General features: G+C 55.6%; 3 protein-coding genes across 8 annotated transcripts; 2 read left to right on the top strand and 1 right to left on the bottom strand.

Moving 5' to 3' along the window:
* The first annotated feature begins 3,067 nt into the window (after nucleotides 1–3,067).
* Nucleotides 3,068–5,774, top strand: LOC311429057 (ER membrane protein complex subunit 4-like). The gene is made up of 4 exons (XM_084540205.1): nucleotides 3,068–3,159; nucleotides 4,495–4,613; nucleotides 4,699–4,859; nucleotides 5,717–5,774. The coding sequence occupies exons 1-4, from the start codon at nucleotides 3,089–3,091 to the stop codon at nucleotides 5,750–5,752; spliced, it is 387 nt and encodes a 128-aa protein (XP_084396331.1). The 5' UTR covers nucleotides 3,068–3,088; the 3' UTR covers nucleotides 5,753–5,774.
* Nucleotides 5,775–7,164: 1,390 nt separating this feature from the next.
* BCAP31 (B cell receptor associated protein 31) lies at nucleotides 7,165–10,864 on the top strand. Of its 3 annotated transcripts, none has more exons than XM_084540203.1 (8): nucleotides 7,165–7,328; nucleotides 7,924–8,021; nucleotides 9,490–9,590; nucleotides 9,666–9,810; nucleotides 9,899–10,034; nucleotides 10,111–10,219; nucleotides 10,317–10,417; nucleotides 10,500–10,864. In XM_084540203.1, the coding sequence occupies exons 2-8, from the start codon at nucleotides 7,930–7,932 to the stop codon at nucleotides 10,536–10,538; spliced, it is 723 nt and encodes a 240-aa protein (XP_084396329.1). In that variant the 5' UTR covers nucleotides 7,165–7,328; nucleotides 7,924–7,929; the 3' UTR covers nucleotides 10,539–10,864. The 3 variants fall into 3 exon arrangements, with proteins under 3 accessions (XP_084396329.1, XP_084396330.1, XP_084396328.1); XM_084540204.1 differs by having other exon boundaries at nucleotides 7,277–7,387; nucleotides 10,114–10,219; XM_084540202.1 differs by having other exon boundaries at nucleotides 7,277–7,387.
* Nucleotides 10,865–10,954: 90 nt separating this feature from the next.
* On the bottom strand, nucleotides 10,955–14,310 carry TAFAZZIN (tafazzin, phospholipid-lysophospholipid transacylase). 4 transcript variants are annotated; one of them, XM_084540200.1, is made up of 11 exons: nucleotides 14,167–14,310; nucleotides 13,479–13,605; nucleotides 13,262–13,390; nucleotides 12,775–12,820; nucleotides 12,611–12,696; nucleotides 12,442–12,522; nucleotides 12,289–12,330; nucleotides 11,552–11,614; nucleotides 11,376–11,428; nucleotides 11,177–11,254; nucleotides 10,955–11,092 (listed from the first exon to the last, which is right to left on the bottom strand). In XM_084540200.1, exons 1-11 carry the CDS (start codon nucleotides 14,293–14,295, stop codon nucleotides 11,003–11,005), a joined length of 924 nt encoding a protein of 307 aa, XP_084396326.1. In that variant the 5' UTR covers nucleotides 14,296–14,310; the 3' UTR covers nucleotides 10,955–11,002. The 4 variants fall into 4 exon arrangements, 3 of the variants coding, with proteins under 3 accessions (XP_084396326.1, XP_084396327.1, XP_084396325.1); XM_084540201.1 differs by having other exon boundaries at nucleotides 14,177–14,252; XR_014688025.1 differs by lacking the exon at nucleotides 12,289–12,330 and having other exon boundaries at nucleotides 11,552–11,631; nucleotides 12,424–12,522.
* Between the last annotated feature and the right edge of the window lie 236 nt (nucleotides 14,311–14,546).

Raw genomic sequence — 14,546 nt, 5'->3', positions numbered from 1 at the left:
ATCATCCACACCACCTGGGAAAACAAAGGGATTAAATGATCGTTGCGTTCACAACACGTCACCCAATGGTGTTTTTTTTTTTTTTTTTTTGTTATTGTTGTTTTTTTGTGTGTGTTTCCTGTATTTATTTATTTTTTTTTTTTGGTCTGCTTTAGCTCAACAGCATGCAGAGTGCAAACAAGAAAACTGGGGTGTTTCTAGAAGCAACAATCCCCACGCTTTTGCTGCAGCTTTGCATATTAAAAGGACAATACGACCCAGCAAGTAACTGGAACTTTCTTACCTGGAATTAGCTCAAACTTTTCTTCACATTGAAAGAAAAATCTAGGAGCAGAACACATTATACACCAACAAAATTAATTCCATTTCATCCCCAGAAAAAAAAAAAATCACATACTCTCATCCCCTCCTGTACCTCAGCTGCTTGCCTACCCCACGTGGCACACGCTTCCATCTGTTCTCTTTACCCACTTATAGCACCTCTAAAAGACAAACTGGAATTTTACTCTATTGGCTGTAGGAAAATAACTGCAGTGACAACCGCGCCCCAAACTGCGCCAGCAGCCCCTACTAAACATCCCTCTACTAAGTGAATTCCAAGCACTTAAAATCCAGAAATCCATAGACTCCAGCCTGCCTAAACAACCCGGCAACTGACTGAAGGAAACACAAAGCACTTACCCCAAAGAGCAGCCCAGGCAGAAGGAGCTCTCTGATGCCATGCCTGGGGCTCATATAGCATTTAGCCCCGCCCAGCACCCAAACCCAATCACCTGGGAAAGGGGAGGGGCAAAGCACATGAAAGTAGGAAGAGAGCAAAAGGAGCAGCTGTGTTTTGTTTTGTTTTGTTTTTTTCCTTTGTTTTTTAAAATCTGTTTTATCTCAAAAACATTCAGAGAGCAGACAAGAGACTTGTGGTGTTTCTAGAAGCAAAAATCCCCTTTTGCTTTTGCTGCAGCTTTTAATGTTGAACTGATAACGGCACCAAGCAAGTAACTGAAACTTCTTCAACTGGAATTAGTTTAAACACGCTCACCGTCATCTGCAAACACAGAGAACCAGCATTCACTAGCCCTAACCCTAACCCCAACCCTCACCCTAAACTGTAACCCTAGCCCCAGCCCTAGTCCGTAACCCCAACCCTGGTTCCCGAGAACTTCATTTCCAGGCATGCTCTGGGCGCTCAACATTGCCTCCCAGAGGTCCGGAGTCCCAGAACTACATTTCCCGGCATGCTCCGGGCACCCAACATGGCCTCCCGGAAGTTCGGAGTCCCTGAACTACATCTCCCGGCATGCTCCGGGCAGTCAACACGGCCTACCGGAAGCCTGGTGCCGGAAAACTACACCTACCAGAATTCCCTGGACAGCCAGCACGGCCAATCAGAGGCCGAGTTTTCGAGAACTACATTTAACAGCACTCACTGTAACCCTAGCCCTTCCCGCCCTTACACAAAAAAGCCTCAAGCCCTATCCCTGTAACCCTGCAAAAATCACGAGGGACCTAGAACAAGAAAGCAAACGCACAAAATAACATTGACATCCTATCCATAAATGTGCTATAACAATTAATCACCTCCAAAGAGCTTCAAGCAATAAATGCACATACTACTAGATCGGTTTCCTCTAAAAGATCGTACCAGACCCTGACCCACCAAAAGAACCCTGCATGTAGCTAACAGAAGCATCAACAAAGCACTGACCCCAAAGAGCAGCCCGGGCAGAAGGAGCTCTCTGATGCCATGCCTGGGGCTCCTATACCATTTGGCCCCGCCCAGCACCCAAACCCAATCACCTGGGAAAGGGGAGGGGGCAAACCACAAGAAAGAGAGCAGGAGCAGCAGCAGCTGTGTTCTTTTATTTATTTATTTGTTTGTTTGTTTTTGTGCCTATCCCTAGTTTACAGTATGCAGAGTGCAGACAAGAGAACTGGGGTGTTTCGAGAAGCAAAATTTACTGTATTTATGCCTCAGCTTTGAACATAGAAAGGACAATACAACCAAGAAAGTAAATGAAATATTTTCCACGGGAATTAGCTCAAACTTTAGTGTTAGGTCAGAGGTTGGACTCAATGATCTTGAGGTCTCTTCCAACCTAGAAGATCTGTGATTCTGTGTGATTTACATATGAAGAAAAATCTAGGAGCGTAGGAAATTACACAGCAAAAAAAACAACGACATAAAAAGCAACGCGCAAGCACGGCCCCACGGCCGCCTGCAGTACTCGCTTTCCACCACCAGGTGGCGGCAGAGGGCGCCCGCGGGCCCCCCGGCGCATGCGCGCCCCCCGGCCGCCTGCAGTACCCTTTTCCCACCAGCAGGTGGCGGTAGAAGGCGCCCGCGGGCGTCACCGCGCATGCGCGCCCCCCGGCCGCCTGCAGTACCCTTTTCCCACCAGCAGGTGGCGGCAGAGGGCGCCCGCGGGCGTCACCGCGCATGCGCGCCGCCCGGCCGCCTGCAGTACTCGCTTTCCACCAGCAGGTGGCGGCAGAGGGCGCCCGCGGGCGTCTCCGCGCATGCGCGCCCCCCGGCCGCCTGCAGTACCTTTTTCCCACCAGCAGGTGGCGGCAGAGGGCGCCCGCGGGCGTCTCCGCGCATGCGCGCCCCCCGGCCGCCTGCAGTACTCGCTTTCCACCAGCAGGTGGCGGCAGAGGGCGCCCGCGGGCGTCACCGCGCATGCGCGCCCCTCGGCCGCCTGCAGTACCCTTTTCCCACCAGCAGGTGGCGGCAGAGGACGTCCGCGGGTGTCACCGCGCATGCGCGCCGCCCGGCCGCCTGCAGTACCCTTTTGCCACCAGCAGGTGGCGGCAGAGGGCGCCCGCGGGCGTCACCGCGCATGCGCGCCCTTCGGCCGCCTGCAGTACTCGCTTTCCACCACCAGCTGGCGGCAGAGGGCGCCCGAGAACTACGTCTCCCGGCATGCTCTTGGCACTCAACATTGGCTGCCGGAAGTCTATTTTTTCCTCATCGTTGCTATGGCGTTGCTAGGGGCCGCACTTCCGCCCTCCGCCGTCCAATCACCGCCCCTCCTGCGTCACGTGCCGCGTCGCTGGCGTATTTAAGGCCAACCCCACTTCTGGTCTTCACAAAATGGCGGCCGCCGCGGTGAGGTTGACACACTTCAAGTGGGCGCTGGAGCTGGGGACGCCCCCGGGGGCTCGGTGAGTTCCTGGGCGTGCTTTTTGGGGGGGATTTTCAGGGAATTTCGGGGGAATTGTGGGGTTCACACCCCGCAGGTCTTCGGGGGTCCTGGGTTGGTCTGGGGGGGGGGGCGCGTCCTGAGGGGGTTTTGGGGCGTACTGGGTGGTTTTGAGGTGTTTGGGGGGGGGGGCTGAGGGGTTCGTGAGGTGTTTTTGGGGGGGTTCTGAGGGGTTTTAGGAGCGATTTGGGGGGCCTGGGGGGAGTTGGGGGGTTCTGATGTGGAGAGGACATGTTTGGTGCCCTTTTCCCCCTTTATCCCCCATTTGCTTCCCCTTTTATTCCCTTTTCCCCTATTTGCCTTCCTTTTTCCCCCATTTTCCTCCTTGTTCTTGCCCTTTTCTTCCCCCTTTCCTCCCCTTTTGTCCCGTTTTCCCCCATTTTCCTCCCTTTTTTCCCTTTTTCCCCCTTTTCCCCTCCTTTTCCCCCCATTTTCCTCCCCTTTTGTCCCCTTTTCCCCCGTTTGCCTCCCTTTTTTCCCTTTTTCCCCCATTTTCTTCCCCTTCCCCCCCCTTTACCCCCCTTTATCCCCCCTTTTCCCCCCTTTTCCTCTCCTTTTTCCCCCCTTTCCCCCCCCATTACCCCTCCTTAAAGAATCACAGAATTTCTAGGTTGGAAGAGACCTCAAGATCATCGAGTCCAACCTCTGACCTAACACTAGCAGTCCCCACTAAACCATATCCCGAAGCTCTACATCTAAACGTCTTTTGAAGACTTCCAGGGATGGTGACTCCACCACTTCCCTGGGCAGCCTGTTCCAATGCCTAACAACCCTTTCAGTAAAGAAGTTCTTCCTAACATCTAACCTAAAACTCCCCTGGCTCAACTTTAGCCCATTCCCCCTCGTCCTGTCAGCAGGCACGTGGGAGAACAGACCAACCCCCACCTCGCTACAGCCTCCCTTGAGGTACCTATAGAGAGCAATACCCCCCCATTACCCCCCACACCCCCCTTTTTTCAGCATTTCCTCCCTTTTTCCCCACATTTTCCTCCCCTTTTGTCCCCTTTTCCCCCATTTGCCTCCCCTTTTATCCCCTTTTCCCCTATTTGCCTCCTTTTTCCCCCATTTTCCTCCTCGTTCTTCCCCTTTTCTTCCTCCTTTCTTCCCCTTTTCCCCATTTGCCTCCCTTTTTTCCCTTTTTCCCCCATTTTCTTCCCCTTCCCCCCCCCTTTTCCCCCCTTTTCCTCTCCTTTTTCCCCCTTTTCCCCCCCATTACCCCTCCTTACCCCCCCCATTACCCCCCCACACCCCTCATTTTTCACCATTTTTCCCCTTTTCCCCCCGTTTTTCCCCGCAGCGCTGCTGGGATGTGGCGCTGTGCCCATGAAGCAGATCCCCGTGAACCTCTTCATCATGTCCATGGCCGGCAGCACCATCAGCATCTTCCCGGCCATGATGGGCTGGCGCCCGCTGCAGGCACTGCTCTTCCTCTCCACCAGTAAGCCCGGCCCCTCCCAGCGCTCCCAGTCCGCCCCTCTGACTGGTTTTCCCCCCCCCACAGCCCTGAAGCTGCTGGAGAGCTCGAGCGCGCGGCTGCTGCAGGGTTTGGTGTTCCTGGTGGGCAACGGGCTGGGGCTGGCACTCGCCCTCTACAAGTGCCAGGCCATGGGGCTGCTGCCCACGCACACCTCCGACTGGCTCACTTTCGTTGCGCCCCCGCAGGTACAGGGGAAAAACACCAAAAAACGGGGCTGGAAGGGCAAAAAATGGGGCTGAAACCCTGAAAAATGGGTGCGAAACAGCAAAAAATGGGGCCAGAAGGGCAAAAAATGGGGCTAGAAAACAAAAAAGAGCAGCTGAAACCCCCAAACTGGGTCCAAAACCCCGAAAAACGGGGCCAAAACCCCAAGAAACGGGGCCGGAAAGGCGAAAAAGAGGGCTGAAACCCTGAAAAAATGGGTTGGAAGGGTAAGAAATGGGGCCAAAACCCTGAAAACTGAGGCTGGAAAGGGAAAAGATGGGGTTGGAAAACAAAAAACAGGGTTGATATCCCAAAAAATGGGTCCAAAACAGTGAAAAACGGGGCTGGAGGGCAAAAAACGGGGTTAGAAAACAAAAAAAGGGGTTGAAATACCAAAAAAGGGTGTTGGAAGGGCAAAAAATGGGGCTGAAAAACAGAAAATGGGGTCAAATTTAAAAAACGGGGTTTAATCCTCAAAAAAACAGGATTAAAGCCCTAAAAACTAGTGTTAAAAGCAAAAAAGGGTGCTGAAACCCCAAAAAGCAGGGTTAAAAACCCAAAACTGGGGTTCAAGCCCCAACACCTGGGGTTAAAAGCCCTGAAATGGGGTTAAATCTGAAAAAAAGGGTTAAACTCCCCCAAAACTGGGTTGAAACCCCCCAAAAAGGGGTTAAAAACCCCAAAACCTGGTTTAAAAAAAAAAAACACTGCAATCCAAAAAAGGGGGTTTAAATCCCTCAAAAATAGGTCAAAAACCCTGAAAATGGGTTCCGAACCCCAAAATGGGTTGAAAACACCCAAAAAAAAAGGTCTCATTCCCCCCATTCCGTCCCCACAGCGCCTGGAGCTGACTGGGGGGGGCCTCATCCTGTGACCCCAATAAAGGCAGCAGCGGAGATTTTGGGGTCATTTCTGAGGTCTATGGGGGCGTTTTGGGGGAGTTTGGGCATGTTCTGTTGTTTTTATGCTCCTAGGCTAATACATATTCATTAGTACTCCTAGAAAAGGCAGGGTTATTATAATTAGTTCCTGGAATCCGAACCCTCCCACCGGTGCATGCGTATCAGTCTCTGGTGGTCCCTCTGGGGGTCTCTCGTACTGAAGGCTCCTAGTCTTCCTCCCAGGCTTTTCCCTTGTCCTTCTTTGTTCATCTTGGCTGGATGGCAGACACTTGCATAGTGCCCCATGCAATAGTCATAACAGTTAGCCGTTATTCTGAAACCCCTTTGTTCTCTTATCTCCTATTGACGCGAATTGCTGGACCATTCCTTTGCAAGATACAAGAACTCTATACATTAACCGCTCTGTTTTCCTTAGACTTGTGGTTATACAAGGGTGTGTAAGACAGAAGGTCACATCTCATCATATCACGCGGCCCTAGCATTGTTGCATATTGACACGAATCAGATGAACACATTTCACAATCCCCCATCTCCTTTTTCATGGTATTGATTTGTGTTTTCCTTTCCAATCGAGTCAATACTTGCCGAATTGATATCAATGTTGGATCTTTGTTTGTTTTTATTATCATCAGGGAATGGGTTTTCTCTTTCCCTGGTTCTGGGTCAACAGGTACCGCAGATATTTGCATTTTTTGTATAACCGAGTGTATTAGTCTGGTAATACAAGGTATTAAACGTGGGACTATTAACAATCCTCCACATATCCCCAGTAAAACCATCCTTATTTTAGCAAACCAATCACCGCCCATAAAGCCCCCCCATAATCCTCCTAGATTGATTCCATTCCAAGTTTGAACTGGGACACACGCGATGTTCTTCAAGGCTTTTACAAGTTCACTTACAGCTTTTCCTTCTGTTGTGGTTTAACCCGGCCGGCAGCTAAACACCACGCAGCCATTCACTCACCGTCCCCACTCCCTCTCTGGGATGGGGGAGAGAAATGGGAAAGTGAAGCCCCTGAGCTGAGATAAAGACATGGGCGAAAGGGGCTCGGAACGCGTTTTCTGGGGCCCGATTTTTCAGTCGTCTGCTGAAGTTATTATACGTTTCCCTTCGTATTCTGAAGTTATTCTGCAACCCCCCCAGATATCAGAGACTTGAAGGAAATAAATACATTAAATACACTTTAATGTACATTTAAGTACAAATGCATTTAAATACAAATAAATACATTTCCCTTAAAGCTCTCAATGGACACGAATTGCTGGACCTTTCCTTTGCAAGATACAAGAATTATACACCTTAACCACTCGGTTTTTCTTAGATAATAAAATAATAAATTGTAAACTTTGATTACAGCCCTATTTTGAAGACGGAGCCATTGAGCACACCCCGAGCCCCCTCCTCCTCCGAACTACAACTCCCAGCGTGCCTCGGGCCTCCCACGCGCCAATCCGCCGGCACTCCCAACGACGCCTCTGATTGGTCGCCAACCCCGCGGTGGGCGGGTCTTCCTGGCGGGCAGCTTCCGGTTTCCGTTAGAAGGAGGTGGGCGGGGGCGGCGGGCGGCCGGGACTTGGGGGGCTCCGCGGCCCGACCGTGAGAACGTGAGGAGGGGCCGGGGGGGGCCCGGGGGGGCGTTGTGGGTATTCTGGGGGGTTGATAGGGGTGCCAATGGGGGTTGGGGGGGTCCCAAGGAGGGTTGGGGGTCTCAAGGGAGATTATTGGGGTCTTGGGGTGGGGGCTATGGGGGTTTGGGGGGGCTTGTGGGGGTCCCGAGGGGGTGTTGTTGTCATGTGGGGGTGATGGGGGCACCCATAGGGTTATGGGGGTCCTAAAGGGGCGTTGGGGTGTCCCAAGGGGGCTTGGGGAGTGTTGGGGGGGCGATGGGGGTCTCAAGGGGGATTATTGGGTTCCGGGAGGGGCGTTATGGGGTTTGCAAAGGGGGTGTTGTGGTCATGGGGGGGGGGTTATGGGGTCTCAGGGGGGGTCCTACGGGGTTTTCTTGCGATCCCTTATGGGGGTTTTGGGGTTTCACTGGGGGTCGGGAGCACCAGGGGGTCATGCTGGGGTCCTGAGGGGGGTGGGCATTGTCCCCCCCCCCCCCCCCCCACTGTGAGACCCCCCCCCCTTTCCCCCCCAGGCCACCATGAGCCTGCAGTGGACAGTGGTCGCCACCTTCCTCTACGCCGAGGTCTTCCTCGTGCTGCTGCTCTGCGTCCCCTTCGTCTCGGCCGCCAGGTGGGTCGACATTAACCACCCCCCGCCAAAAAAAATGAGATATCTGCCCCCCAAAATCAAGTATCTTCCCCCAAAAATCAAATATTGCCCCCCAAATCTTAAATCTCCCCCCATGTATTAAATAACACCCCCAAGACATATTAAATACTCCCCCAAATATTAAATTTCCCCGTCAAAAATTTAATATCCCCCCCAAAAATTAAAAATATCCCCCCAACATTCAATATCCCCCCTGAAATATTAAATATCCACCCAAAATCTTAAATATCTCCCCCCAAATATTAAATACGTCCTCCAAAAAATGAAATGTCCCCACCCAGAATATTAAATTTTGCCCCCCAAATATTAAATATCCCCCTCCCACATTTTTAGTATCCCCCCAAATGTTAAACTTCCCTGAAAATAATTGATAACATTAAATATTCCTCCAAAAAATATCAAACATCTGCTCCCAAATGTTAAATATCCCCTCCAAAACTTAAATACCCCCCCCAAAATATGAAATCTCACCCCCCAAGTATTAAGTATCCCCTCCAATAAATTAAATGCCCCCCAAATTCTTATATTCCCCCCCACAATGAAATGTCCCCCCAAAAAATATTACAGATCCCCCCAAAATATTAAACATTCCCCCTGAACATAGTAAATATCACCCCCAAAAATATTTTTACCCCAAAATATTAGATATCACCCCCCCAAAATTAAATGTCACCCCCCATAACTAAATCTACCTCCCCAGAAATTAAGTATTGCCCCCCCATTATTAAATCCCTCCCCAAAATTCTAAATACCCCCTGAAAACATTAAATTTCACCCCCAAAAATATTGGGTGTTAACCCAAAATACTAAATATCAACCCCATAATGAAATATTACCCCCCCATAATTAAATATAGCCCCCCAAAAAAATAAAATTAAGGCCCCCACAATATTAAATCCCTCCCAAAAATATTAAATACCCCCTGAAAATTCTTAATTCCGCCCCCAAAAATGCTGAATTTTACCCAAAAATACTAAATATTACCCCCCATAATTAAATATCACCCCCCCATAATTAAATACAGCCCCCCCCAAAAAAAATTAAGGGCCCCCCAGTATTAAATCCCTCCCAAAAATGTTAAATACCCCCTGAAAATTCCAAATTCCACCCCCAGAAATGCTGAATTTTACCCCAAAATATTAAATATCAGCCCCATAATTAGATATCACCCTCCCATAATTAAATACAGCCCCCCCAAAAAATTAAGGCCCCCCCCATATTAAATCCTTCCTAAAAATGTTAAATACCCCCTGAAAATTCTAAATTTCCACCCCAAAAAATACTGCTTTTTACCCTAAAATATGAAATATCAGCCCCCTGAAAATTAAATGAACCCCCGTAATAATTAAATATACCCCCCCCAGTAATTAAATATCCCCGCCCTTAATTAAATCTCCCCCCCCCCAACATTAATTCCCCCCCCCAAAAGGTGGCAGAAGATCTTCAAGTCGCGCCTGGTGGGGCTGGCGGTGGCCTACGGCAACACGGCCTTCGTCGTCCTCATCGTCATCCTCGTGCTGCTGCTGCTGGGTGAGCCCCCGGGGCCGGCTGGGGGGGCCTCTCAGCGTGTCCCCCCCCCTTTTTAATTATCTTTGCCCCCCCCAGATGCCTACAGGGAGACCCGCAAGTACGACGCCTCGGAGCGCGCGGCGCTGCCCAGCAGCCCGGGGGCCCTGGAGCATTTCCACATGCGGCTCTTCCGTGCCCAGCGCAACCTCTACCTGGCCGGCTTCGCCCTCCTGCTGTCCTTGTGAGGCTTTTTGACATCGGGGGGGTCTCATTTTGGGTTGTGGGGGGCCAAAATGTTCAAAATGGTGATTTTTGCCCCGTTTCGGCAGCCTGCTGCGGCGCCTGGTGACGCTGATCTCGCAGCAGGCGCTGCTGGGCGCCTCCAGCCAAGCCTTCCGTAAGCAGGCAGAGGGGGCCAGCCAGGCCGCCCGGCGCTACATGGAGGACAACGAGGCCTTGAGGAAGGTAGGGGGGAGCTTTTTTTGGGGGTGGGGGGGTCGTGAGGGGGTCCTGACCCCCCCCCCCCCCAAAAAACCCGCAGCAGCTGCAGGAGGCCGGGGGCGAGGGCGGCGCGCCGGCGCAGGATGAGAACGAGAGCCTGAAGGCCAAGGTGGAGAAGCTGAAGGAGGAGCTGGCGGCCAGCAAACGCAGTAAGGGCGGCGTTGGGGGGGGGGAAATTAAAGGGGGGTTCCCAAAAATTATTAGGGGGGGTCTCGGGGGTGCTGACCCCCCCCCGGTGTCGCTCAGCCCTGGAGAAGGCAGAGAACGAGGTGCAGGCGATGCGGCGGCAGGCGGAGGGGCTGACCAGGGAGTACGACCGGCTGCTGGACCAGCACGCCCGCCTGCAGGTACTGGGAGGCACTGGGAGGGACTGGGAGGCAACTGGGGGGGGGCTCCTGACCCCCCCGCGTTGACCCCCACCCATTGCAGGCAGCACACGATGGCCCCCGGGATAAGAAGGAGGAGTGAGAAGGATCGCCCCCCCCAAAAAAAATATTTGGGATTCTTTTTTTGGGGGGGTCAGGAACAGGCCGTGGGGGCCAGGTGCCCCCCCTGACCCCCCCCAAAAGGCTGGGACCCCCCCCAAAGCTGGGACCCCCCCTGCAGAGCTGAGGACCCTATTCTGTTACACAGCAACGCACCTTGGGGGAGGGGTGAGCACCATTTTGGGGGTTTTCTCCCCAGTTTTTTTCGAGGGGGTCACCAATTACTGGGGTCAGAGGGGTGGGGGTTGTGTGTGTCCCCCCCCCCCAAAAAAAAATAACTCGTGCTTCAATAAAGGTTTGGGATCAGGAGGCGTCTGCTGGGGTTTGGGGGGGGGTGGTGCAGAAAAGGGGGGTAAAAATGGGGCTGAAATCACTTTTTTTGGGGTGGGGGGAGCCAGGTGGGGGTCTGGAGAGCTTTATTGGCACTTTTATTTTTTGGGAGGGGGGTCACGGGGTGGGGTGCAGGGCTCGTGCCCGCCGCCGCAGCGCCTCGAACTCGCCCTGCACGAAATCCGTCAGCGCCTTCCTCACCTCCACCTGCGGGCACAAAAGGGGCCCCCCCCGTTACAGGGCAGGCTCCCCCCAGGCCCCAAAACTGCCCCCCCCCACCCCAAAACTCACCGTGGAGGTGCCCTCCGCACGCAGGCGCTCCAGGAGGGGCCGCACGCTGAAGGGGCGCCCCACGACCACTGTGATCCTCTGCGGGACATCATCAGGGCCCCCCCCCAAAAAAAATTCAGACCCCCCCCTTCAAGTTTACACCCCCTCCTGAAGCCCCCTCCCCAAATTCAGCCCCCTCTTTGCCCCCCCCAAAACTCACCTGCCCCACGCGGGGCACGTAGGGGCGGCTGTTGGGCAGCACGTCGTTCATGCCTGGTGTGGGATTATTTTTTGGGGGGGGGGGGGTCAGCAGCGGGGGTCCATGCTCACCCCCCCAGCAGGGGTGGGGTCTGGGCCCCCCCAGGCCAAAAAAAAGCCCCCCAAATCCTTGCTCACCCCCGTGCCACAGGGGCAGGACGACGGGGTCCAGGCGGCACTCGGCCAGGAGGCGCCCGATGCCTGCGGAGAGGGAGGAACTGGGGGGGCACGGCTGGGGGGGCTTGGAATTGGGATTATGGGGTCTGGGGTTGGGATTATGGTTTTGGGAGGTGGGATTATGGGGTCTGGGGGGAGGGATTACCAGGTCGGGTCATGGGGAGGATTATGGGGTTGGAGAGGAGGGTTATGGGGCCAGGATTATGGGGTTGGCGGGTGGGATTACAAGGTTTTTGTGTTGGATTTTGGAGTTGCAGCAGGGGATTACAGGGCTAAAAGGTGGGATTACAGGCTTGGGGGTGGCTATTACGGGGCCGGGGGGTGGGATTATGGAGTCGAGGGTGGAACTATGGGGTTGGGCAGCAGGATTACGGGGCTGCAGGGGGATGGGTTACAGGGCCAGAGGGATATTACAGGATTGGGATTATGGGGTCGTGAGGAAGGATTACAGGGTTGGGGGTAGGATTACAGTGTCAGGGGGCGGGATTAGGGGGCTGCGAGTGTAGATGACAGGGTTGGGGGCAGGATTATGAAGTCAGGGGGAGGATTATGGGGCTGGGTGGTGGGATTATGTGGCCAGGAGGGGAGATTACAGGGCTGGGGGGGGATTATGGACTCGGAGGTTGGGATTACCGGGCTGGGGGGGGGATTACATGGCCAGGAGGCGGGATTACGTGGCAGGGATTACAGATTCTCACCCCACTTGAAGCGCACGAACTCCTGCCCCATGTTCACTTTACCTGGGGGGGGGACAGCACCGTGGGGGGGGGGGGCAGGGAAGCCCCCGAGGGTCCACCCCCTCTCCTGGGGGGGCTCCCAGTGCCTCCCAGTGCTCCCAGTTCCCCCAGTACCCTCGGGGAAGACGTGCACCCAGTCCCCCTGGTTGAGCTTCTCCAGGATGAAATCCATCCCGCGCTGGTACACGCCGTCCCCTGGGGACACCAGTGCTCCCAGTATGAACTGGGAAGCCCCCCGGGGGGCCTCCCAGTGCCTCCCAGTTTGTCCCAGTTCGGCGCTCACCCCGGCAAACTGGGACGCAGCGGCCCAGGCTGAAGAAGCGCGCGTGGAGCTCGCGGGTAAAGCAGATGTCGGCGGCTGCGGGGGTCCTGGGGGGGGGGCAAAATGGGGCGGGGGGGTAATCTGGGGGGGGATTTGGGGGGGTAATCTGTGGGGGGGGTGCTCACCAGCGCATCTTGTGCAGGCTCCAGACGTGGCGCAGCTTCAGGGAGCCTTGGGGTGGTTTTTTTTTTGGGGGGGGAGGAAGGGTGAGGACCCCCACCCCGGGGGGGGGTTGACCCCAAAAATGGACCCCCCCGGACCCTAAAAATGCCCCAATCCCCCCTAAATGCCCCCAATCTCCCTAAATCCCCATTTAGCCCCCCCCCCCGAGCCCCCCCAGACCCCCCTCAAACCCCTGAGCCCCCCCAACTCCCCTTAATCTCCCCCTGGGAGCCCCCAACCCCCCCCAGCTGCCCCAAACCCCCTCCGGGACCCCCCCGTGCCCTCCCCCCGACCTCTTCAAGACCCCCCAGACCCCAAATCCCCATTTACCCCCCCCCTCGAGCTCCCCCAACCCCCCTAAATCCCCCCTGGGAGCCCCCAATCCCCCCCCCAGCTGCCCCAACCCACCCCCCAGGACCCTTCCGTGCCCCCCCCCGGCGCCCCCCCCACCCCAGAGATGGGGGTCGTCCATGCAGGACTGGTGGTTGGCCAGGGTGAGCAGGGGGGTGCGCGGCCCCCGCCCCTCCACCAGCGCGTGCAGCACAGCGGCGTCATGCACCCGCAGCCGGTTCAGGTACCCTAAAAAAATTTGGGGGGGGGGGGCACACAAAATTAGGGCCTCCCCCGAAATAAAATGATGACTGGGGGGGCGCGGGGGGGTACTCACGGGTCCACAGGAGGCTGTAGGTGCCCACCAGGCCGGTGACCACGCGGCTCGCGGCCGACCAAGATTTGGGGGGGGGGCCCCCCCCCGAGGGGAACGGCCAGGGGACGGCCAAGGGCATGGCGCATGGCTGGGGGGGCACAAAGGGGGGGCAAATATAACGGGGGGGCAGAAAGGAAGGGCAAATATAAGGGGGGTATAAAGGGGGGGGCACAAAAGGGAGGGGCACACCTCTGTGTGACCCCCAGTGCCCCCCCCGCCCAGTTCCTTCCCATAGCCCCCAGTGCCCCCCCCAGTGTCCTCCAATCCCCTCCCAGTGCCCCCCAGTTACCCCCAGTACCTCCCCCACAGCCCCCAATTCCCCCCCCAGAGCCCTCCCAGAACCCCCAGTTCCTCCCCAGTGCCCTCAGTTCCCTCCCAGTTACCCCCCCCAGCCCCCAGTAACCCCCCAGTGCCCCCCATACACCCCAGTTCCCCTCCCAGTCCCCCCCCAGCCCCCAGTACCCCCCCCCCATTGCTCCCAGTACCCCCAGTTCCTCCCCAGTTGCCCCCAGTTCCCTCCCAGTACCCCCCCCAGACCCTCCCCACCTGCTCCTACTGCCCTCCAACCGCCCTCCCGGCCCCCTTTCCCCCTAATTAACCCCTAATTAACCCCCATTTCCCCTAATTAACCCCCATTTCCCCCAATTACCCCCCCCCACCGACTCCAGGCCGCCGCAAAGCGCGCCCCGCGCCGACTGTCGCAAAGCTGCCGTAAAGCGCGAGGCGGCGTCGCAAGACCCGGAGGACCCAGAGCAGACGAGTTCCGCCTGGTTACCATAGAGACGCGAGGAGGCGGAGCGGGGAACCCCCCTGAGGCACCTCCCATTGGCCACGGCCCCTCCCTTCACCCCCACCAATCACCGTATAGACTGAATCCCCGCCCCTCACTTCTCCCCACCAATCAGCGTTACTTCGCCCCCTTCCTTCGGCCCACCAATCAGCGCGCAGACTGCAGCCCATCCTCCTTCCCTCCTCCAATCCGCGTGCTGCCCGATTCCCCGCCCCCTCCCTTCACCCCACCAATCAGCG

This window comes from Aythya ferina (genome assembly GCF_964211825.1).
Source record: "Aythya ferina genome assembly, contig: HAP1_SCAFFOLD_258, whole genome shotgun sequence".
Taxonomy (NCBI): domain Eukaryota; kingdom Metazoa; phylum Chordata; class Aves; order Anseriformes; family Anatidae; genus Aythya; species Aythya ferina.
This window is presented reverse-complemented; position numbering and strand designations above follow the sequence as displayed.

Coding starts and splice junctions, on each gene's coding strand:
- BCAP31 (XM_084540203.1), top strand. CDS start 7,930: ATGAGCCTGCAGTGGACAGTGGTCGCCACCTTCCTCTACGCCGAGGTC. Junction 10,220..10,316: donor GCTGGCGGCCAGCAAACGCA/GTAAGGGCGGCG, acceptor GGTGTCGCTCAG/CCCTGGAGAAGGCAGAGAAC. Junction 10,418..10,499: donor ACCAGCACGCCCGCCTGCAG/GTACTGGGAGGC, acceptor CACCCATTGCAG/GCAGCACACGATGGCCCCCG.
- LOC311429057 (XM_084540205.1), top strand. CDS start 3,089: ATGGCGGCCGCCGCGGTGAGGTTGACACACTTCAAGTGGGCGCTGGAG. Junction 3,160..4,494: donor GGGACGCCCCCGGGGGCTCG/GTGAGTTCCTGG, acceptor TTTTCCCCGCAG/CGCTGCTGGGATGTGGCGCT. Junction 4,614..4,698: donor TGGGCTGGCGCCCGCTGCAG/GCACTGCTCTTC, acceptor CCCCCCCCACAG/CCCTGAAGCTGCTGGAGAGC.
- TAFAZZIN (XM_084540199.1), bottom strand. CDS start 14,295: ATGGTAACCAGGCGGAACTCGTCTGCTCTGGGTCCTCCGGGTCTTGCG. Junction 13,606..14,166: donor CCTGGAGTCGGTGGGGGGGG/GTAATTGGGGGA, acceptor GTGCCCCCCCAG/CCATGCGCCATGCCCTTGGC. Junction 11,632..12,413: donor GGAACTGGGAGCACTGGGAG/GCACTGGGAGCC, acceptor GTGCCCCCCCAG/TTCCTCCCTCTCCGCAGGCA.